This window comes from Bufo gargarizans, chromosome 7, assembly GCF_014858855.1.
Source record: "Bufo gargarizans isolate SCDJY-AF-19 chromosome 7, ASM1485885v1, whole genome shotgun sequence".
NCBI lineage: Eukaryota > Metazoa > Chordata > Amphibia > Anura > Bufonidae > Bufo > Bufo gargarizans.
In genome coordinates this window covers 11,649,242-11,672,879 of record NC_058086.1, presented here as the reverse complement: position 1 = coordinate 11,672,879, position 23,638 = coordinate 11,649,242, and the positions used below count along the sequence as shown (strand labels likewise).

At 45.7% G+C, this 23,638-nt stretch overlaps 1 protein-coding gene across 4 annotated transcripts in view; it reads left to right on the top strand.

Moving 5' to 3' along the window:
* LOC122943759 (centromere protein P) overlaps positions 1 to 23,638 on the top strand; it is a 400,675-nt gene that overhangs the window by 25,402 nt on the left and 351,635 nt on the right. For all 4 annotated transcript variants that reach the window (XM_044301759.1, XM_044301758.1, XM_044301760.1 and 1 more), the window contains exon 6: positions 19,830 to 19,926. In XM_044301759.1, the coding sequence (XP_044157694.1) occupies positions 19,830 to 19,926 (97 nt within the window). The remainder of the gene's footprint in view (positions 1 to 19,829; positions 19,927 to 23,638) is intronic.

Sequence of the window (23,638 nt, the reverse complement as noted above, 5' to 3'; positions counted from 1 at the left end):
ACAAACCACCAGCACCAGAGTCCACCAACGCCTGGGTCGTCACCGAGCCCCCGACCCAGGAGAGGACAACAGTGATCAGTGGTTTGTCAACACGGGAAACCGGGGACGAGGAGACTCCACCCAAGATCTGCCCCCGACAGGATCTCAGGTGCGAGCGTTTCCCGGATGGTTCGGACATGCCAACCGAAAATGCCCACCGAGACCACAGTACATGCATCGGCCCTCGCGTCTCCGGAGTACCCTCTCCCCCTCGGACAGGCGAGCAAACCCCAGCTGCATGGGTTCACCCCCAGACAAGTCATCCCCAGGAGGCGTGGGAGGAGAGGGAGGCACGGGTGGGACAGCAAACGTAGGCGCCAATCTGTTAGAAGACCTCCGCAGGCTCTCCTTAAAGGAAGGTCTCTCCCTGAGTCTGGTGTCAATCAAAATCAGGAAAGAAATAAGAGACTCGAGCTCCACTGGTAGGTCCTTAGCTGCAACCTCATCCTTCAAGGCATCCGAGAGACCATGAGAGAAAGCAGCGACCAGAGCCTCATTATTCCAGCCCACCTCTGCTGCCAGGGTACGAAACTCAATGGCGTATTCAGCTACGGATCGTGAACCCTGTCTGATGGACATAAGGAGCTTCGCAGCAGAGGCAGCACGAGACGGCACATCGAATACCTTCCGAAGAGAAGCAACAAAACCGGAAAACTCGGCAACCACCGGATTGTTGTTCTCCCATAAAGGGCTGGCCCAGGCCAAGGCCTTGTCCGAGAGCAGCGAGATCAAGAAGCCCACCTTTGATCTCTCAGTAGGAAAGGCATGTGGCAGCAACTCGAAATAAATGCCCACCTGGTTAAGGAAACCTCGGCACTGAGTTGGCTCTCCCCCAAAGCGCTGTGGAAGGGGGGCAGAACTGGTCATACCCCAAGACACCGCAGGCGCAGCAACAGGTGTCGGGGTAGACTCTGGCGCAACAACCGGAGCGGCAGTAGGAGCGGGCCCAGGAGCGACAACCGACCCTTCGGCAACGGAAGCGAAATGAGCCGTGCGTTCAAGCAGGGTTTGCAACGCCACAGCGAACCGACCCAACAGGTGATCCTGCTGATCAAGTCTGGCAACCAGCGTAGGTAGCGAGGATGGCCCTGTACCGTCAGAATTCATGGCTTGGTCCTAATGTCATGGAACCATGAACCAGACGTACAACAAGAGATAAGTGGAAATAGAAGGCTTTATTGAAAGTCAAGCTGTAAGCAAAGTCCAAACGGATGGCTAAACCGAAGCAGGGTCTTGCGAAGCCAGAGGTCAGGAACCGGAAGGGTAGTCAGACGAAGCCTGGATCAGGAACCAGCAGGGTAGTCAGACGAAGCCAGGATCAGGAACCAGAAGCAGCAGCAGTCTTAGAAGCATGTGAACACAGGAGGACCAAGCAGAGAACTGAAGCCACAGACCTCCTATATATATGAGCTAGGCATCCAGCTCCTCCCAGTGGGAAGGAGAAGCCGCAGGGTGGGAGGCTACAAGAAACCCAGAAACCAAGATGGCCGCCAGCACATGTCAAACGAAGGAGAACAGCAAGAGGGTAAGACCATGACAAGATCCTCCTATTGTAGAGGTTAAAACGGCTGTAACTAAGGGGAAAACTCAAGAAATACAGTGGTATGTGAAGAAACTAAAGCTTGCTTTATGCATAATGCAGCAGCAGGAACATATGCTAAAATTGATTTAATTTTTTTATTTATTGGTGAAAACATGACAGTTACATGAGCTATCCTCAGAATAGTTAATTGTTATTTAATCAGTGGGGGTCTGACTCCCAGCACCGCCATCAATCAGCTGTTTGAAGAGGCCGCAACATTCGAATGAGTACTGTGGACTCTTCATAGTGTACCAAGCACAGCGCTGTACATTCTGTAGTGGCTGTTCTTGATATTGCAGCTCAGTCCCATTCACATGAATAGGACTGAGCTGCAGAAAGGCCATGTGGACTGATGAACATGAGGCGGTCCATATGACTGGACTTATAGAACCCCGAAAGAAGAAAATGACGAGCCAATTTTTTCCCGTTTCTTCCAAGAGCCAGTTACTGTTTACATTTTTCATTCACATAATCATTTGAGGTCGTCTTTTTTTTTTTTTGTGGGTCAAGTTGTATTTTTTAATGACATCATATAACCTCTTCAGGACACATGACGTACTGGTCGTCATGTGTTGTTCCGATCACTGCCGCCCGGCTGTGATCGGAACAAGGTGCCTGCTCAAATCATTGAGCAGGCACCTCGGCTAAATGTGCGGGGGGGTCCCATGACCCCCCCCCCCCCCATGTCGGTGATCGCAACAAACCGCAGGTCAATTCAGACCTGCGGTTTGATGCGCTTTCTGCAGTTTCTGATCCCCGCTGTCCCTGACTGCGGGGATCAGAAACTTTAATATGCCTAAAATATTGATTTTTTTTTACCCCCCCTGCACCCCTGAATGATTTTATGGTGGCGGGAGGTGCAGGGGGGGTTGCGATCCCCCGCCCGCCTCCTCTTGAATAATCATTGATGGCCATTGGTTATACCAGAGTGTCAGCACATTGCTGACACTCTGGTATAAACGGCTGACATCTGTTATGCGATGTCAGCCGTTTAACCCTTTCCATACCGCGGTCCGTACAGACCGCTGTATGGAAAGGGTTAACAGTCAGGGAGCTCCCTCCCTCTCCCATCGGGGGGCTGCTGTGCCTTTGCAGCCCCCAGACAAGATGGGGTGACAGAGGGAGGGAGCTCCCCTCCTTACCCTTCCCTGTCTGCTCAGTTGTGGCCAGACGGGGAAGGTACCCATGGCAACAGGATGCCTTTTCAGGCATCCTGCTGTCCATGGTGCTGAACAGATCTGTGCTAAAGGCTATCTGTTCAGACAAAGTGTAAGTAAAATACAGTGCAGTACACTATATAGAGTACTGTACTGTATTATACAGACATGGAAAAAAACACATTTATCACTGATTAAAAATGAAAAAAATAAAATTCCCTACACATGTTTGATATCACTGTGTCCGTAACGACCTGATCTATAAAACGGTCATGTTACTTTACCCGAACGGTGAACGCCATAAAAATAAAAAACTATGATGAAATAGAAATTTTGCCCACCTTACTTCCCAAAAAAGGTAATAAAAGTGATAAAAAAAGTTGCATGTACGCCAAAATAGTACCAATCAAACCGTCATCTAATCCTGCAAAAATCTTACCCTACCCAAGATAATCGCCCAAAAACTGAAAAAACTATGGCTCTTAGACTATGGAAACACTAAAACATGATTTTTTTTTTTGTTTCAAAAATGGAATCATTGTGTAAAACTTACATAAATAAAAAAAAATATACATATTGGGTATCGCCGCGTCTGTATCGACCGGCTCTATAAAAATATCACATGACCTAACCCCTCAGATGACCACCGTAAAAAAAAGCAATTTTTTGTCATCATACGTCACAAAAAGTGTAATAGCAAGCGATCAAAAAGTCATATGCCCCCAAAAATAGTGCCAATCAAACCGTCATCTCATCCCACAAAAAATGAGAACCTACTTAAGATAATCGCCCAAAAACTTAAAAAAAACTATGGCTCTTAGACTATGGAGACACTAAAACATTTTTTTGGTTTCAAAAATGAAATCATTGTGTAAAACTTACATAAATAAAAAAATTGTATACATATTAGGTATCGCCGCGTCCGTGACAACCTGCTCTATAAAATTACCACATGATCTAACCTGTCAGATGAATGTTGTAAATAGCACAAAAAAACGTGCCAAAAAAGCTATTTCTTGTTACCTTGCTGCACAAAAAGTGTACTATAGAGCAACCAAAATCATATGTACCCTAAACTAGTACCAACAAAACTGCCACCCTATCCCGTAGTTTCTAAAATCGAGTCACTTTTTTGGAGTTTCTACTCTAGGGGTGCATGAGGGGGGCTTCAAATGGCACATGGTGTCAAAAAAATCAGTCCAGCAAAATCTGCCTTCCAAAAACCGTATGGCATTCCTTTCCTTCTGCGCCCTGCTGTGTGCCCGTACAGCAGTTTACAACCACATATGGGCTGTTTCTGTAAACTAAATATTGATTTTTGTTTGGCTGTTAACCCTTGCTTTGTAACTGGGAAAAAAAATAAAAAATTAATGGAAAATCTGCTAAAAAAATGAAATAGTGAAATTTTGAAATTGTATTAATATATATTTTAATAGTTTGGACATTTTTAGACGTAGCAGTGCCAATTCTGTTTACTTCTTATTTATTTTACATGTACTTCATGACACTGGTAAAATGGAGTAAAAAAAAATACAAAATTAGCAAATTTCCAAGTTTCAATTTTTCTACTTCTATAATACATATTAACCACCTCAGTTCACCTAGCTTAAACCCCCTTAATGACCAGACCACTTTTTACAATTCTGCACTACACTACTTTCACGGTTTATTGCTCGGTCATACAACTTACCACTAGGGATGAGCGAACTCGAACTGTATAGTTCGGGTTCGTACCGAATTTTGGGGTGTCCGTGACACGGACCCGAACCCGGACATTTTCGTAAAAGTTCGGGTTCGGTGTTCGTCGCTTTCTTGGCGCTTTTGTGACGCTTTCTTGGCGCTTTTTGAAAGGCTGCAAAGCAGCCAATCAACAAGCGTCATACTACTTGCCCCAAGAGGCCATCACAGCCATGCCTACTATTGGCATGGCTGTGATTGGCCAGAGCACCATGTGACCCAGCCTCTATTTAAGCTGGAGTCACATAGCACCGCCCGTCACTCTGCTCTGATTGGCGTAGGGAGAGGTTGCGGCTGCGACAGTAGGGCGAGATTAGGCAGATTAACTCCTCCAAAGGACTTGATTATTGATCGATCTGCAGCTGTGGGTCATTGAGCTGCTGATACTCAATTGCTCACTGTTTTTAGGCTGCCCAGACCGTTTGTCAGTCACTTTTTTCTGGGGTGATCGGCGGCCATTTTGTGTCTTGTGGTGCGCCAGCACAAGCTGCGACCAAGTGCATTTAACCCTCAATGGTGTGGTTGTTTTTTGGCTAAAGCCTACATCAGGGTGAAGCTGTCACACCAAGTGCGTTTAACCAGCAATAGTCTGTTTATTTTTTGGCCATATACTACATCAGGGGCAAGCTGCGCCCATCACCAAGTGCATTTAACCCTCAGTAGTGTGGTTGGTCAAGCTGTCACACCAAGTGCATTTAACCAGCAATAGTCTGTTTATTTTTTGGCCATATACTACATCAGGGGCAAGCTGCGCCGATCACCAAGTGCATTTAACCCTCAGTAGTGTGGTTGGTCAAGCTGTCACACCAAGTGCATTTAACCAGCAATAGTGTGGTTATTTTTTGGCCATATCCCAGTCTAATTCTGTCAGTAAATCTATACCTGTCACCCAACGCCTAAATACTAGGCCTCAAATTTATATCCCGCTAAATCTGTCGTTACTGGTGTACTGTTCTGGCTGGGCAAGTTATTTAGTGTCCGTCAAAGCACATTTTTTGTTCTGGGTTGAAATACAATTCCCAATTTAGCAATTTCCTAATTTAGTGGTTTCTGCTGTATCAGAGCTATTTTAAATCTATCCCTAAAAGGGTATATAATATTCAAGGTGCACATAGGGTCATTCAGAATAACTTCACACACACGCTACTGTGCATTTCCAAGTCTAATTCTGTCAGTAAATCTATACCTGTCACCCAGCGCCTAAATACTAGGCCTCAAATTTATATTCCGCTAAATCTGGTGTACTGTTCTGGCTGGGCAAGTTATTTAGTGTCCGTCAAAGCACATTTTTTTGTTCTGGGTTGAAATACAATTCCCAATTTAGCAATTTCCTAATTTAGTGGTTTCTGCTGTATCAGAGCTATTTTAAATCTATCCCTAAAAGGGTATATAATATTCAAGGTGCACATAGGGTCATTCAGAATAACTTCACACACGCTACTGTGCATTTCCAAGTCTAATTCTGTCAGTAAATCTATACCTGTCACCCAGCGCCTAAATACTAGGCCTCAAATTTATATTCAGCTGAATTTGAATACAATACATTGGGCCAAATAATATTTTTGTTGTTGTGGTGAACGATAACAATGAGGAAAACATCTAGCAAGGGACGCGGACGTGGACATGGTCGTGGTGGTGTTAGTGGACCCTCTGGTGCTGGGAGAGGACGTGGCCATTCTGCCACATCCACACGTCCTAGTGTACCAACTACCTCAGGTCCCAGTAGCCACCAGAATTTACAGCGATATATAGTGGGGCCCAATGCCGTTCTAAGGATGGTAAGGCCTGAGCAGGTACAGGCATTAGTCAATTGGGTGGCCGACAGTGGATCCAGCACGTTCACATTATCTCCCACCCAGTCTTCTGCAGAAAGCGCACAGATGGCGCCTGAAAACCAACCCCATCAGTCTGTCACATCACCCCCATGCATATCAGGGAAACTGTCTGAGCCTCAAGTTATGCAGCAGTCTCTTATGCTGTTTGAAGACTCTGCTGGCAGGGTTTCCCAAGGGCATCCACCTAGCCCTTCCCCAGCGGTGGAAGACATAGACTGCACTGACGCACAACCACTTATGTTTCCTGATGATGAGGACATGGGAATACCACCTCAGCATGTCTCTGATGACGAAACACAGGTGCCAACTGCTGCGTCTTTCTGCAGTGTGCAGACTGAACAGGAGGTCAGGGAGGAAGACTGGGTGGAAGACGATGCAGGGGAAGTTGAGGTCCTAGACCCCACATGGAATGAAGGTCGTCCCACTGACTTTCACAGTTCGGAGGAAGAGGCAGTGGTGAGACCGAGCCAACAGCGTAGCAAAAGAGGGAGCAGTGGGCAAAAGCAGAACACCCGCCGCCAGGAGACTCCGCCTGCTACTGACCGCCGCCATCTGGGACCGAGCACCCCAAAGGCAGCTTCAAGGAGTTCCCTGGCATGGCACTTCTTCAAACAATGTGCTGATGACAAGACCCGAGTGGTTTGCACGCTGTGCCATCAGAGCCTGAAGCGAGGCATTAACGTTCTGAACCTTAGCACAACCTGCATGACCAGGCACCTGCATGCAAAGCATGAACTGCAGTGGAGTAAACACCTTAAAAACAAGGAAGTCGCTCAGGCTCCCCCTGCTACCTCTTCTGCTGCTGCCGCCTCGGCCTCTTCTGCTGCTGCCGCCTCGGCCTCTTCCTCCGCCTCTGGAGGAACGTTGGCACCTGCTGCCCAGCAAACAGGGGATGTACCACCACCAACACCACCACCACCTCCGTCACCAAGCGTCTCAAGCATGTCACATGGCAGCGTTCAGCTCTCCATCTCACAAACATTTGAGAGAAAGCGTAAATTCCCACCTAGCCACCCTCGATCCCTGGCCCTGAATGCCAGCATTTCTAAACTACTGGCCTATGAAATGCTGTAATTTAGGCTGGTGGACACAGACAGCTTCAAACAGCTCATGTCGCTTGCTGTCCCACAGTATGTTGTTCCCAGCCGCCACTACTTCTCCAAGAGAGCCGTGCCTTCCCTGCACAACCAAGTATCCGATAAAATCAAGTGTGCACTGCGCAACGCCATCTGTAGCAAGGTCCACCTAACCACAGATACGTGGACCAGTAAGCACGGCCAGGGACGCTATATCTCCCTAACTGCACACTGGGTAAATGTAGTGGCAGCTTGGCCCCAGGCGGAGAGCTGTTTGGCGCACGTCCTTCCGCCGCCAAGGATCGCAGGGCAACATTCTTTGCCTCCTGTTGCCACCTCCTCCTTCTCGGCTTCCTCCTCCTCTTCTTCCACCTGCTCATCCAGTCAGCCACACACCTTCACCACCAACTTCAGCACAGCCCGGGGTAAACGTCAGCAGGCCATTCTGAAACTCATATGTTTGGGGGACAGGCCCCACACCGCACAGGAGTTGTGGCGGGGTATAGAACAACAGACCGACGAGTGGTTGCTGCCGGTGAGCCTCAAGCCCGGCCTGGTGGTGTGCGATAATGGGCGAAATCTCGTTGCAGCTCTGGGACTAGCCGGTTTGACGCACATCCCTTGCCTGGCGCATGAGCTGAATTTGGTGGTGCAGAAGTTCATTCACAACTACCCCGACATGTCAGAGCTGCTGCATAAAGTGCAGGCCGTCTGTTCGCGCTTCCGGCGTTCACATCCTGCCGCTGCTCGCCTGTCTGCGCTACAGCGTAACTTCGGCCTTCCCGCTCACCGCCTCATATGCGACGTGCCCACCAGGTGGAACTCCACCTTGCACATGCTGGACAGACTGTGCGAGCAGCAGCAGGCCATAGTGGAGTTTCAGCTGCAGCACGCACGGGTCAGTCGCACTGCGGAACAGCACCACTTCACCACCAATGACTGGGCCTCCATGCGAGACCTGTGTGCCCTATTGCGCTGTTTCGAGTACTCCACCAACATGGCCAGTGGCGATGACGCCGTTATCAGCGTTACAATACCACTTCTATGTCTCCTTGAGAAAACACTTAGGGCGATGATGGAAGAGGAGGTGGCCCAGGAGGAGGAGGAGGAAGAGGGGTCATTTTTAGCACTTTCAGGCCAGTCTCTTCGAAGTGACTCAGAGGGAGGTTTTTTGCAACAGCAGAGGCCAGGTACAAATGTGGCCAGCCAGGGCCCACTACTGGAGGACGAGGATGAGGAGGAGGTGGAGGAGGATGAGGATGAAGCATGGTCACAGCGGGGTGGCACCCAACGCAGCTCGGGCCCATCACTGGTGCGTGGCTGGGGGGAAAGGCAGGACGATGACGATACGCCTCCCACAGAGGACAGCTTGTCCTTACCCCTGGGCAGCCTGGCACACATGAGCGACTACATGCTGCAGTGCCTGCGCAACGACAGCAGAGTTGCCCACATTTTAACGTGTGCGGACTACTGGGTTGCCACCCTGCTGGATCCACGCTACAAAGACAATGTGCCCACCTTACTTCCTGCACTGGAGCATGATAGGAAGATGCGCGAGTACAAGCGCACGTTGGTAGACGCGCTACTTAGAGCATTCCCAAATGTCACAGGGGAACAAGTGGAAGCCCAAGGCCAAGGCAGAAGAGGAGCAAGAGGTCGCCAAGGCAGCTGTGTCACGGCCAGCTCCTCTGAGGGCAGGGTTAGCATGGCAGAGATGTGGAAAAGTTTTGTCAACACGCCACAGCTAACTGCACCACCACCTGATACACAACGTGTTAGCAGGAGGCAACATTTCACTAACATGGTGGAACAGTACGTGTGCACACCCCTCCACGTACTGACTGATGGTTCGGCCCCATTCAACTTCTGGGTCTCTAAATTGTCCACGTGGCCAGAGCTAGCCTTTTATGCCTTGGAGGTGCTGGCCTGCCCGGCGGCCAGCGTTTTGTCTGAACGTGTATTCAGCACGGCAGGGGGCGTCATTACAGACAAACGCAGCCGCCTGTCTACAGCCAATGTGGACAAGCTGACGTTCATAAAAATGAACCAGGCATGGATCCCACAGGACCTGTCCGTCCCTTGTCCAGATTAGACATTAACTACCTCCCCTTAACCATATATTATTGTACTCCAGGGCACTTCCTCATTCAATCCTATTTTTATTTTCATTTTACCATTATATTGCGAGGCTACCCAAAGTTGAATGAACCTCTCCTCTGTCTGGGTGCCGGGGCCTAAATTTATGAAAATGGACTGTTGCAGTGGTGGGTGACGTGAAGCCTGATTCTCTGCTATGACATGAAGACTGATTCTCTGCTGACATGAAGACAGATTCTCTGTTACGGGACCTCTCTCCTCTGCCTGGGTGCTGGGCCTAAATATCTGACAATGGACTGTTGCATTGGTGGCTGACGTGAAGCCTGATTCTCTGCTATGATATGAAGACTGACTCTCTGCTGACATGAAGACAGATTCTCTGTTACGGGACCTCTCACCTCTGCCTGGGTGCTGGGCCTAAATATCTGACAATGGACTGTTGCAGTGGTGGCTGACGTGAAGCCTGATTCTCTGCTAGGACATGCAGACTGATTCTCTGCTGACATGAAGCCAGATCCTGTTACGGGACCTCTCTCCTCTGCCTGGGTGCTGGGCCTAAATTTATGAAAATGGACTGTTGCAGTGGTGGCTGACGTGAAGCCTGATTCTCTGCTATGATATGAAGACTGACTCTCTGCTGACATGAAGCCAGATTGTCTGTTATGGGACCTCTCTCCTCTGCCTGGGTGCCTGGGACTAAATATCTGAGAATGGACTGTTCCAGTGGTGGGTGACGTGAAGCCAGATTCTCTGCTATGGGACCTCTCTCCAATTGATTTTGGTTAATTTTTATTTATTTAATTTTTATTTTAATTCATTTCCCTATCCACATTTGTTTGCAGGGGATTTACCTACATGTTGCTGCCTTTTGCAGCCCTCTAGCCCTTTCCTGGGCTGTTTTACAGCCTTTTTAGTGCCGAAAAGTTCGGGTTGACTTCAATGGGGTTCGGGTTCGGGACGAAGTTCGGATCCCGAACCCGAACATTTTCGGGAAGTTCGGCTGAACTTCTCGTACCCGAACATCCAGGTGTCCGCTCAACTCTACTTACCACCCAAATTAATTTTACCTCCTTTTTTTCTCACTAATAGAGCTTTAATTTGGTGGTATTTCATTGCTGCTGACATTTTTACTTTTTTTGATATTAATCGAAATTGACCGAAATGTTTGCAAAAAAATGAATTTTTTCACTTTGTTGTAAATTTTTTCAAATAAAACTAAATTTCTACATACATTTTTCTCAAAATGTATTGTTCTACATGTCTTTGAATAAAAAAAATGCAAAGAGTGTATATTTATTAGTTTGGGTAAAAGTTATAGCGTTTACAAACTATGTACAAACTATGGTGCCAAAAAAATCAATTTACGCACTTTGACTTTCTGAGCACCTATCATGTTTCCAGAGGTTCTACAATGCCCAGACAGTAGAAACACCCCACAAATGACCCCATTTTGGAAAGTAGACACCCTAAGGTATTAGCTGAGGGGCATAGTGAGTTTATGGAAGTTTTTATTTTTTGGCACAAGTTAGTGGAAATTGTTTTATTTTTATTTATTTTTTTCTTACAGTCTCATATTCCACTAACTTGTGACAAAAAATAAAATTTTACATGAACTCACCATACCCCTCACGGAATACCTTGGGGTGTCTTCTTTCCAAAATGGGGTCATATGTGGGGTATTTATACTGCCCTTGCATTTTAGGGGCCCTAAAGCGTGAGAAGTAGTTTGGAATCCAAATGCGTAAAAATGCCCTGTGAAATCCTTAAAGTACTCATTGGAATTTGGGCCCCTTTGCGCACCTAGGCTGCAAAAAAGTGTCACACATGTGGTATCCTCGTACTCAGAAGTAGGGCAATGTGTTTTGGGTGTATTTTTACATATACCCATGTTGGGTGAGAGAAATATCTCTCTAAAAGACAACTTTTCCCATTTTTTTTTTTTTATACAAAGTTGTCATTTGACAGAGATATTTCGCTCACCCAACATGGGTATATGTAAAAATACACCCCAAAACACATTGCCCTACTTCTCCTGAGTACGACGATACCACATGTGTGACACTTTTTTGCAGCCTAGGTGCGCAAAGGGTCCCAAATTCCAATGAGTACCTTTTAGGAGGGCATTTTTAGACATTTGGATTCCAGACTACTTCTCACGCTTTAGGGCCCCTAAAATGCCAGGGCAGTATAAATACCCCACATGTGACCCCATTTTGGATAGAAGACACCCCAAGGTATTCCGTGAGGGGCATGGAGAGTTCATAAAAAATATTTATTTTTTTGGGCACAAGTTAGCTGAAATTAAGTCTCCCTTTCCGCTAACTTGGGACAAAAAGTTCAATCTTTCATGAACTCAATATGCCCCTCAGCGAATACCTTGGGGGTGTCTTCTTTCCAAAATGGGGTCATTTGTGGGGTGTTTGTACTGCCCTGGCATTTGAGGGTATCCACATTCATTACATGTATGGCCAGCATTGGGAGTTTCTGCTATTCTCCTTATATTGAGCATACGGGTAATGAGATTCTTTTTTTCCGTTCAGCCCCTGGGCTGAAAGAAAAAATGAACGGCACAGATTTCTTCATTTGCATCGATCAATGTGGATGAAAAAATCTCTGCCAAATAATGTGCAAAAAAAAAAAAAGGAAGGGAAAGGCATCTGCCAGGACATAGGAGTTCCGCCCAACATCCAAACCCACTCAGCCCGTATGCTCTGGCAAACCCGATTTTTCTCTATTCACATCAATTTTTTTTTTCATATACAAAGTGTTTGCCAAAGAATATGAACACCGCCCCTCAGCTCATAAGCCTCGGCAAACGTATCTTTTTTACTGCAGAGGAGAAATCTCGTCTTGCAGCGCCTCATACACCGACTTTTGTGTAATCTGACAGCAGCGCAATGCTTCTGTCAGAATGCACATCAGTTCTGCAGCTGGTCGATCGGTTGGTCCACCTAGAAGGTAATAAAAATAAAAACAGGCCGCAACGCAATAAATTTATTAACATTAACTTTTATATAACATTTGAAACAGAACATTAACTTTTATAAACTTTATTGAACTTTTGGAACATTAACTTTTTTGCTTACCTGGGATTTTTTTTTTTTTACCTTTATACGATAAACCTCTCCTTCCCCATGGGACAATGTGCAAAGCGCAAATCGGCCAGAGATGTGGCAAATTACATTATGCACTTTGTCCCAGGTGAAAGGAGAGGTTTGCAGCAGCTCTGTGTGAAAGGGCACTAAGACACCTGTGTGCCTGTCCTGTGTCACACAATCCCTATACTAAGTGTACCTGTGTGTGGTACTTCTGGAAACACTCCCCTAAGCATAGGGCAGGGTGGTCAGGGCAGTCAGGACAGAAATAGCGGGTGTCACTCCTTATTCCACTCCTGCTACAGACACAACATCTTTTTCGGGGTGACGCTTGGGTTGAGGTACCAGCAACGACATTGGGGAAATGTCGCTCGTGTAGACGTCTCACTAAACTGGTGGTTGGGGCCACGGAACCTCCTGGATACTGTAGAGAACAAAACTATTGTACATCGCCTATTGAATTAGGTATACAGACACCTTCTTATACCAGCGTCTGGTCCTGCGGGAGAGTAAATAAGGAGCCAACATCTGGTCATTGAAGTCCACCCCTCCCATGAGCAAATTATAGTTGTGGACACAGAGGGGCTTTTCAATGACTCATGTTGCTCGTTCAATTTGGATTGTCGTGTCTGCGTGAATGGAGGAGAGCATGTAAACGTCACGCTTGTCTCTCCATTTCACCACGAGTAGTTCTTCGTTACACAAGGCACCCCTTTCCCCCCTTGCAAGACTGGTGGTAACGAGCCGTTGGGGGAAGCCCCGGCAACTAGGTCGCGCGGTGCTACAGCAGCCAATCTGTTCTAGAAACAAATGCCTGAAGAGGGGCACACTTGTGTAGAAATTGTCCACATAAAGATGGTACCCCTTGCCAAATAAGGGTGACAACAAGTCCCAGACTGTCTTCCCACTGCTCCCCAGTTAGTCAGGGCAAACCGACCGGCTCCAGGGTCTGATCTTTACCCTCATAGACACAAAATTTGTGTGTATAGCCTGTGGCCCTTTAACAGAGCTTATACAATTTGACCCCATACCAGGGGCGCGCTTGCTTGGGATGTATTGTTTGAAGCCAAGGCGCCTGGTAAAATGTATCAGGGACTCGTCTATACAGATGTTTTGCTCAGGGGTATACAAATCTGCAAATTTGGTGTTAAGGTGGTCTATGAGGGGCCTGAATTTTGTGGAGCCGGTCAAAAGCTGGGTGGCCTCTGGGACGAGAGGTGCTGGAAACGCAGGATGGTCTCAAATCGTGTCCTGGACATGGCAACAGAGAACATGGGCATGTGATGAATTGGGTTTGTGGACCAATATGAGCGCAATTCATGCTTTTTTGTCAGGCCCATGTTGAGGAGAAGGCCCAGAAAAGTTTTGCATTTGGAAACTTGGAAACTTCCCGGGTTGGCGGCTATAAATTGAGTGGCATACCGGTTTGTTTCTGCCACGACTATGTCCAAGAGCTCCGCAGTAAAGAACAGCTCAAAAAAAAAAACATGTCATGGCTGAGGATGGGGAAAACCCTCAACCGTGCGATGACTGATGATGTTGGTCGCTGCTCGACCAGGACGACAGAATTAGGGAGCAGGTCACCTCCTAATCGCATCCCTAATCTGAGCCTGACTCCTAGTTGTATGAGCCGACCCTGATGGTAGGAGGGCTCCGGAACCTTGAAGTCCCTGCTAGCCCTCAGGGTGGCCCTAAACTAGGAGCAGGGTAAGACTACCTGTTCCTCCTGGACACGGAGGAACAAGAGTCTCACTGGCCAAGCTGCAAGGAAAAGGGGAACACAAATACAACATATAGATATGGCAGGAGAACTAAAGCAGTTCCAAACCTACCTGCCACAGCCACGCTGACTGGAACCCGTGCATGACAACTGATGTCCACAAAACACTAAGGGACACAGCACACAACACATATCACACAGGTAACCAGGACATCCATAGTTGTAATAAACAGATAGACCATAAAGACATCATCTAACACCAGACATAGAATTTTATGACCACAAGGGTGGCCCTCACTGGCAGATGGTATATGGGACCAGGAGAGTGCCTCCAGCTTACTACAAGGCTGGAGTACCCCTCATATAATCAGGTCTTAACTGAGGCTTTATAGCCCATGTAGCCACACCCACAATCAGACACACCCAGTGCACACACACTAGGAAGGAAGTTAACCCTTCCAACACCAGGGAAGGGAAGACATCAACTTAAAGGGGAAGTGCACACAACTCAAACCCTGTGCACACCAAACAGGGAATCTGCACACATATAAAGGCAGGTTGCCAGGTGCAAACGCATGCACATTGCAGCAAGCTGCCCAGCACCAGCTCAGGCTGCCAAACTGCAAAACAACCACATGTTGCCAGCGGCAACCACAAGTGAGGCAACATACTAGCGGCCCTCACCTGTGGCTGAACAACAACACCAGACCGCAGGCAACAGCTTGCGGACAAAGGAGTCACGACCATGACCATGGTCGTGACACCCCAATGCCGATCCGATCTGAGCTGTCTCAACCCGAACTTCAGACTGGGCGGTGAAAGGGGGAACTACTGGTGCGGCTGAAGATGGGGGCTGCCAATCGGGGTTTGCCAGCACCTCAGGGACTCTAGGGGCTCTACGGGCCTGTCTGTGCGGTGGCTGCGACGGGGGAACTACTGCACGTGCCATCGTACCAGCTTCAACTGCCCTTCTGGTGCTCGCCACTTCACCATGTTCTACGGTAGTGCTGGTACTAGGTCCAGGATGGGCTGCGCTGCTGATGTATGCCTCACCACGTAATCCAACAGCGCCAGCCCCACTCTGCTGCCCTTGAAGCGGATCCTGCGCAACCTATGGTCTAGCAACACGGGGCCGGGTACGCCTGGTGGTATCAGGGATCTCAACCTCATCATCCGAACTTTGGGTCAGACTGCCACTGCTTTCTACAGGTTCGTATTCTGACCCGCTGGATTCGTCAGATGAGGTTTCCCATTCCTCATCCGACTGGGTCAGAAGCCTGTAGGCCTCTTCAGAAGAATACCCCTTACTTGCCATTTGGTCAACTAAATTTAGGGGATATTCCCTGAGACTACCCAAGAAAAAAAGCAAGCCTGTCTTACAAATGGGAGGCTAGCGAAGTACAGGAAGCCGCTGCAATTGATCAAAACTGATTTTTTTATCGCCGCAGCGCTTGTGTAGTGATTGCGCAGTGCTGTTGTCACTGCGGCGGGGCGGGCGTGTGTGAACGCACGTGTGTGCGACCGATCAGGCCTGATCGGGCAAACACTGCGTTTTGGGTGGAGGGCGAGCTTAGGTGACACTAATACTATTATAGATCTGACTGTGATCAGTTCTGATCACTGACAGATACTATAAAAGTACCAATGCTGATTAGCGATACGCTAATCAGTGACTGCGGTGCGGTGGGCTGGGCGCTAACCGACGCTAACTACCTACCAAAGGGGCCTAAACTAACCTAAAACCGTCAGTCAATACTTTATTCCCTTTCACTAGTGATTGACAGGGGTGATCAAGGGGTTAATTGGGGTGATGGGGGGTGATCTGGGGCTAAATGTATAGTGTTTTGTGTACTTACAGTGATCTGTGCTCTCTGCTGGGACCAACTGACGAAAAGGACCCAACAGAGGGCACAGAAACCATTTAACACATTATATTTATAAATATAGTGTGTTAAATGGCTTTTGATTAGATTTTTTAAAAGTCACTAACCTGCCAGCGATGATCATTGGCTGGCAGGCTGGTGACGAACTTGTGCTGCGACCTTTCCCGGCCAGCACTGCGCATGTGCGGTCCGGCTTGGCGCGTCATCTCGCGTCTTGCGAGTTATATAAAATAGTTATTACTTTACATTTCCCATATGTCTACTTCATGTTAGGATCATTTTGGAAATTACATTTTATTTTTTGGGGACGTTACAAGGCTTAGAATTAATGGAAAATAGAGATACAATTTCAAAATTTCACTTTTTTGGCAGATTTTCCATAATTTTTTTTCCAGATACAAAGTAAGGGTTAACAGCCAAAGAAAACTCAATATTTATGACCCTAATTCTGTAGTTTACAGAAACACCCCATATGTGGTCGTAAACTGCTGTACGGGCACATGGCAGGGCGCAGAAGTAAAGGAATACCATACGGTTTTTGGAAGGCAGATTTTGCTGGACTGGTTTTTTTGACACCATGTCCCATTTGAAGCCCCCCTGATGCACCCCTAGAGTAGAAACTCCCAAAAAGTGACCCCATTTTAGAAACTACGGGATAGGTTGGAAGTTTTGTTGGTACTAGTTTAGGGTACATATGATTTTTGGTTGCTCTATATTACACTTTTTGTGAGGCAAGGTAACAAGAAATAGCTGTTTTGGCACCGTTTTTTTTGTTATTTGCAACATTCATTTGACAGGTTAGATCATGTAGTATTTTTATAGAGCAGGTTGTCACGGACACGGCGATACCTAATATGTATACCTTTTTTTAATTATGTAAGTTTTACACAATGATTTCATTGTTGAAACAAAAAAAATCAAGTTTTAGTGTCTCCATAGTCTGAGAGCCATAGTTTTTTCATTTTTTTGGGCGATTGTCTTAGGTAGGGTCTCAGTTTTTTGTGGGATGAGATGACTGTTTGGCACTATTTTGGGGTGCATATGGCTTTTTGATCGCTTGCTATTACACTTTTTGTGATGTAAGGTGACAAAAAATGGTTTATTTAGCACAGTTTTTATTTTTTACGGTGTTCACCTGAGGGGTTAGGTCATGTGATATTTTTATAGAGCCGTTCGATACGGACGCGGCGATACCTAATATGTATACTTTTTTATTTATTTATATAAGTTTTACACAATAACAGCTTTTTTTAAAACAAAAAAAAATATGTTTTAGTGTCTCTATATTCTGAGCCATATTTTTTATTTTATTTTTTTGGGGTGGCGATTGTCTCAGGTAGGGGCTAATTTTTTGCGGGATGAGGTGACGGTTAGATTGGTACTATTTTGGTGGGCGTACACCTTTTTGATCGCTTGCTGTTGTACTTTTTGTGATGTTACGTGACAAAAGAAATTGCTTATTTAGCACAGTTTTAATTTTTTTACGGTGTTCATCTGAGGGGTTTGGTCATGTGATATGTTTATAGAGCTGGTCGATACAGACGCGACGATACCTAATATGTCAGTTTTTTCCCTATTTTTTTACAATTCTTTTTTACTTTATATTTAGAAGTGAAATTTTATAAACTTTTTTTTTTCACTTTTTATTATTTGTCCCACTCTGAGACTTGAACATTACAGGGTCTGATCCCTGTTTCAATGCAGCACGATACATCTGTCTTACACTTTAAGATGCTAACAGTTGCCTAGGAGACCCAGTCTGGGGGCTGGGCCTCTTAGGCTTCCGTACAGGCCGGGCCCCAAGCCTTGGAATGGCTTGGGGCTGCCATGGCAACCATCGTTTCCCCGCCACAGCAGCCCGGGGACCGATGGATGAGGTGAGGGAGCGCAAACCTCCCATATGAGGGGTTAATCCACCGGCATCGGCGTTATCGACGATGCTGGTGGATGCAGCAGGGATCTGGCTGTTAGTAACAGCCGGATATTGTCGCTGATCGCGGGACCGCGCGCGCGGGGACGGGGGACGGGGGGACGACTGCAGGACGAGAACGCTCGTCCTCTAGCGTTAAGTGACGGCGATTTAGGATGAGCATTCTCGTCCTGGGTCGTTAAGGGGTTAAGGGACTTCTACATATAATCATCTGATTGCTTGTCTCATAGACTGCAATGGAATACTGGGGAGGGGATGAGTTCATAGATGTAAAAGAAACACATCATTCATTCAGTGTAGATTTTTAAATTTCAGATGATTAGCCTGTAGAGGACCAGCGCAGTACATGTACGATCCGCGGCAGGGGTTCGGCAGTCACTGATAGCCGCGTCCGTATCGACCGGCTCTATAAACATATCACATGACCTAACCCCTCAGATAAACACAGTCAAAAAAATAAAATAAAAGCTGTGCTAAATAAACAATTTTTTGGGTTACCTTACATTACTAAAAGTACAACACCATACCATCAAAAAGGTGTATGCCCGCCAAAATAGTTCAAATCTAACCGTCACCTCATCCCGCAACAAATGAGCCGCTACTTAAGACAATCGCCCAAAAAATAAAAAAACTATGGCTCTAATATAGTACCAACAAAACTGCCACCTTGGCCCATAGTTTCCAAAATGGGTTCACTTTTTTGGAGTTTCTACTCTAGGGTTGCATCAGGGTGTCTTCAAATGTGGCAAGTGAAATCTGCTTTCCAAAAATCATATGGCATTCTTTTCTTTCTGCCGTGTGCCTGTACAGCAGTTTACAACCACATATTGAGTGTTTCTGTAAACGACAGAATCAGGGCCATAAATATTGAGTTTTGTTTGGCTGTTAACCCTTGCTTTGTAACTGGAAAAAAAATGGATTAAAATGAGTGAAAAAAAAGTGAAATTCTGAAATTGCATCTCTATTTACCATCAATTCTTGTGGAACACCTAAAGGGTTAACAAAGTTTGTAAAATCAGTTTTGTATACCTTGAGGGGTGTAGTTTCTAAAATGGGGTTATTTTTGGGTGGTTTCTATTATGTAAGCTTCACAAAGTGACTTCAGACCTGAACTGGTCCTTAAAAAGTAACATCCCCAAAAAATAAAATGACATTCTCAAAATGATCCAAACATGAAGTAGATATATGGGGAATGTAAATGAATAGCTATTTTTGGAGGTATTACTATCTATTATAAAAGTAGAGAAATAGAAATTTGCAGATTTGCTAATTTTTCCAAATTTTGGGTAAATTTTGAATTTTTTTAGAAATAAAAATATTTTTTTTACTCAATTTTACCACTGTCATGACGTACAATATGTGACGAGAAAATAATTTCAGAATGGCTTGGATACGTAAAAGCGTTTTAAAGTTATCACCACATAAAGTGACACATCTCAGATTTGTAAAAAATGGCCTGGTCCTTAAGGTGAAAAATGGCAGGGTCCTGATGGGGTTAATAATGAACTTCTGGGTGTTTATCACATGTAGGATGCCTTCCTGGGCAAATAGACCTTGTTCTGTTGTCAAAATGTGTAGTCCTTTATTCTGGACTGTAACATCATGTATCGGGAAACTTCACAGAGCTTTGATTTGTATTTGAACCAAAACAACTTTTTTTATGATTAATATTTTTCAGAACACAGAAGTCATTGAATCTGCTGGGCTTTTTCCGTTCTCTTTCTACATTTACAGAGTGGTGTGAATATCGCCAGTGTACATTTTCTCATTTTAAGGTAGGACAGGTTTTTACTATATATTTTTTCAAGTATGTTTGTGTCTCCTACATGTTGGCCTGTTCTATTAGTGATGTACCTACAATGTGACATTTTTGTTTAAAAAAAACAAACAAGGTGTTAGGCTACTTTCACACTTGCGGCAGGACGGATCCGACAGGCTGTTCACCCTGTCGGATCCGTCTTTCCACTATTTCGCCGTGCCGCCGGACTGCCGCTCCGTCCACATTGACTATAATGGGGACGTGGTGGAGCTCCGGCGCAGTACGGCAGTTCGCGGTGAGAGGCCGCCGGACTAAAAAGTCGGACATGCAGGACTTTTAGTCCGGTGGCCTTTCGCCGTGCACTGCCGGCACGGCGAAATAGTGGAAGAACGGATCCGACAGGGTGAACAGACTGTCAAATCCGTCCTGCCGCTAGTGTGAAAGTACCCTTAATGTGCATTTATTTGAGCTAATTTTTTTAAAACTTTGTTTCCTTTAATGCACGTGATTATTCTGACCGTTACTCATTATCTTTTTGTTATATTATATTTTATTGCTTTGTGATTGCGGTTATTTAGGCTACTTTCACATCTGCGGATCAGTCTTGTATCTGCACAGACAGATCCGCACCTATAATGCAAACGCTTGTGTCCGTTCAGAACGGATCCGTTTGCATCATTCTTTTAATAAAAAGTCCGGATCCGTCCTGACTTGCATTGAAAGTCAATGGGGGACAGATCCGTTTTTAATTGCACCATATTGTGTCAGTGAAAACGGATCCGTCCCCATTGACTTACATTGTAAGTCAGGACGGATCCGTTTGGCGCTGCACGGCCAGGCGGACACCAAAACGCTGCAAGCAGCGTTTTGGTGTCCGCATCCAGAGCGGAATGGAGGCGGAACGGAGCCAAACTGATGCATTCTCAGCGGATCCTTATCTATTCAGAATGCATTGGGGCTGAACTGATCCGTTTTGAACCATTTGTGAGAGCCCTGAAACGGATCTCACAAACGGAATTCAAAACGCCAGTGTGAAAGTAGCCTAATACGTAACGTTTGTTTCAGAAAGAAATACTAGTAATTCTTTAGGCCAAGTTCACATCAATCATTTACACTATATTCGCCATAAATGGATTGAGGTCCTTTGCAACATCCTCATGTGTTGCAGATTTTTCCTGAGGTTTTCACCCTTGAGGCTGGGACTTACATGCTGACTACGTGGCCGAAGATCACAATGTAGCACTGCCTATATCATAGGTAGAAGAAACAAGTATATATCAATGGAGTCGCTTTGTGATCGGCAAGTTACCGTGACATGACAGGGCTGGATTTCCTGTGGTGTTGCAGTAACTTGTGTCACAACTCAACCCCCTTCACTTACATTAGTTGTAGGTAACTACTGTGCCATCTAGCCCAAGCCTTGACAAGGGTAAAATACCCATAGAATCCAGAAGAAATGTTTTATGTAATTGTGCTACATGAAACATTATTTTTATAGTTTGACTAGATACTTTACAGCATAGTGACGCATATGGAGTGGTGGAACTTTGTATATGTTTTGCACTCTGACACAAGAGCATTAAAGGGTTTTATCCAAATTGAATGAAAACGGGAATTCTTCGGTCCTCCCGGTTGCTGTTTGTTTTCCTGGTTACAAATGTCCAGGTCACCACTGCAGCCAGTCACTGGTCTTAGAAGTGGTGTCCATGACACGCGGAGGCCAGTGATCTGTGTGCGCGAAACTCACTGCAGCAACCCTCTACTCCTCAAATTCATTAGGTAGTGTAGGAACTTATTGTGCCCTCCAGATTTTTTATTTGCCTTTGGTCTTTTTTGACCATGTACACCATTGTTCTCCAGCCGTTGGCTCAGGACTGGCTTTGGGTCTAAAGCAGTTTGCAGGTTTAGAAATGTTTGGTCAGTAGAGGCCCTGAAGAAGTCACTGCATTATTAGAACTGGGTACTAGGGTCACTAGAATAGAGCAGTATCGCTAGGTCATATATTTACTGTGTTTTTCACCTTTACTGTACAATGGGGCTCAGCATCCTCTGTCATTGTTGAAAGTTGCTCACAATCTGCAAAAAGTTGGAGACCACAGAGAATATACGGACAATAAATTTTAACCAGAGCGACAACAGCTGAGTTTTTTTAAATCTTATTTTTATTTTTTAAGTTATTGCTATTCTTATACTAGAAGGGTCACATGTGAAGAGGAGTGAAGTAAAAGTGGTTTCACAAAAACAACTTTATAAATGATATTCAAATAAAACCTAAACAACACAGTAAAGCAAGTTATCCCTATGTAAATACATGGCTTAGGTAGAAACAGAGGCATATTTTATGTTAGCCTTGGCTCAGCCAAGATTCTTACTATCTTATATATAACTCTCATAAACATGCAAAAGATGTGAAACTGATATATCACAAAAATCAAGCCTCATTAGTAGAGGCTCTGGAGATCACTGCGCATGAGCAGAAGTAGTGGTTGGACATTTCTTTTTCTTAGTGGTAATTTGCTAGTGGAACGGTTTAGCATCACATAAGCATAATGCAAGCTGTCAGAAATCATATGTGATTCTAGATGTCACATTACTCCTGTTCTAGAGGAGAAATCTAGTGGCCCTCCTGATGGCCTCGTTTTTAATAACCAGTGTGATATAATAGATTAGGATGTACAGTACTGAAAGACCTTTTCATCATATACACTGTACATGTTGAGGAAAGCTGGATTATGGACTGTGCTGAAATGAATCAATGCATTTATCAGTTTTACAGTCTTGAAGGGCATCTGTCAGCAGATTTGTACCTTTGAAACTGTCTGTGTGTGGCAGCCGAAGACATCTGTGTTGGTCTCATGTTCATATGTGCCCGCATTGCTGAGAAAAATGATGTTTTAATATATGCAAATGAGCCACTAGGAGCAACGGGGGCGTTGCCATTACACCTAGAGGCTCTGCTCTCTCTGCAACTGCTGCATCCTTTCCACTTTGATTGACAGGGTCAGGTGTGATCACATATACACTGCCTGACCCTGTCAATCAAAGTGCAGGGGGCGCGGCAGTTGCAGAGAGAGCAGAGCCTCTAGGTGTAATGGTAACGCCCCCTTTGCTTCTAGAGGCTCATTTGCATATATTAAAACATAATTTTTCTTAGCAATGCGGGCACCTATGAACATGGGACCAACACAAGTGCACATGCAACAGGTCAGCCAGTTTCATAGGTACAAATCTGCCGACAGATGCCCTTTAACGCTCTTCATGGATGCCACAAAACGCACACGCTGTCTTTCATCAGTCTGATCCTAGAACCAGGTATTGGTTCATCTTTCACACATAAGATTATATTCCTGAAGAGTTTGATCACCTTATAGGAAAATTTGCTGAATGTCTATAAACTGTGAATTTGTGGGGCTTGCTAATTGTGCCTGTTAATTATGTCTCTTGCTTTATAACTGAAGACCCCCCACTGTCCATGTAAGCACTGTATAAACATTGGACACCGGCGATCTCCTTGTCCATTGAATGGAGTATGACTGACAGCAGTCGGTGGTATACCCACTGGCGGTAAACTATAGCTGGACTCATCCAGTGTGTACACAGATACATGTGGAAGACTCTTCTGTTTCTCTGCAGGGGCAGCCGAAGAAGGAGTCACATGAGTGACTGGCATATTCCACCCCTAGGGCTACAGTCTGCAGGTTTAGGCTACTTTCACACTTGCCGCAGAT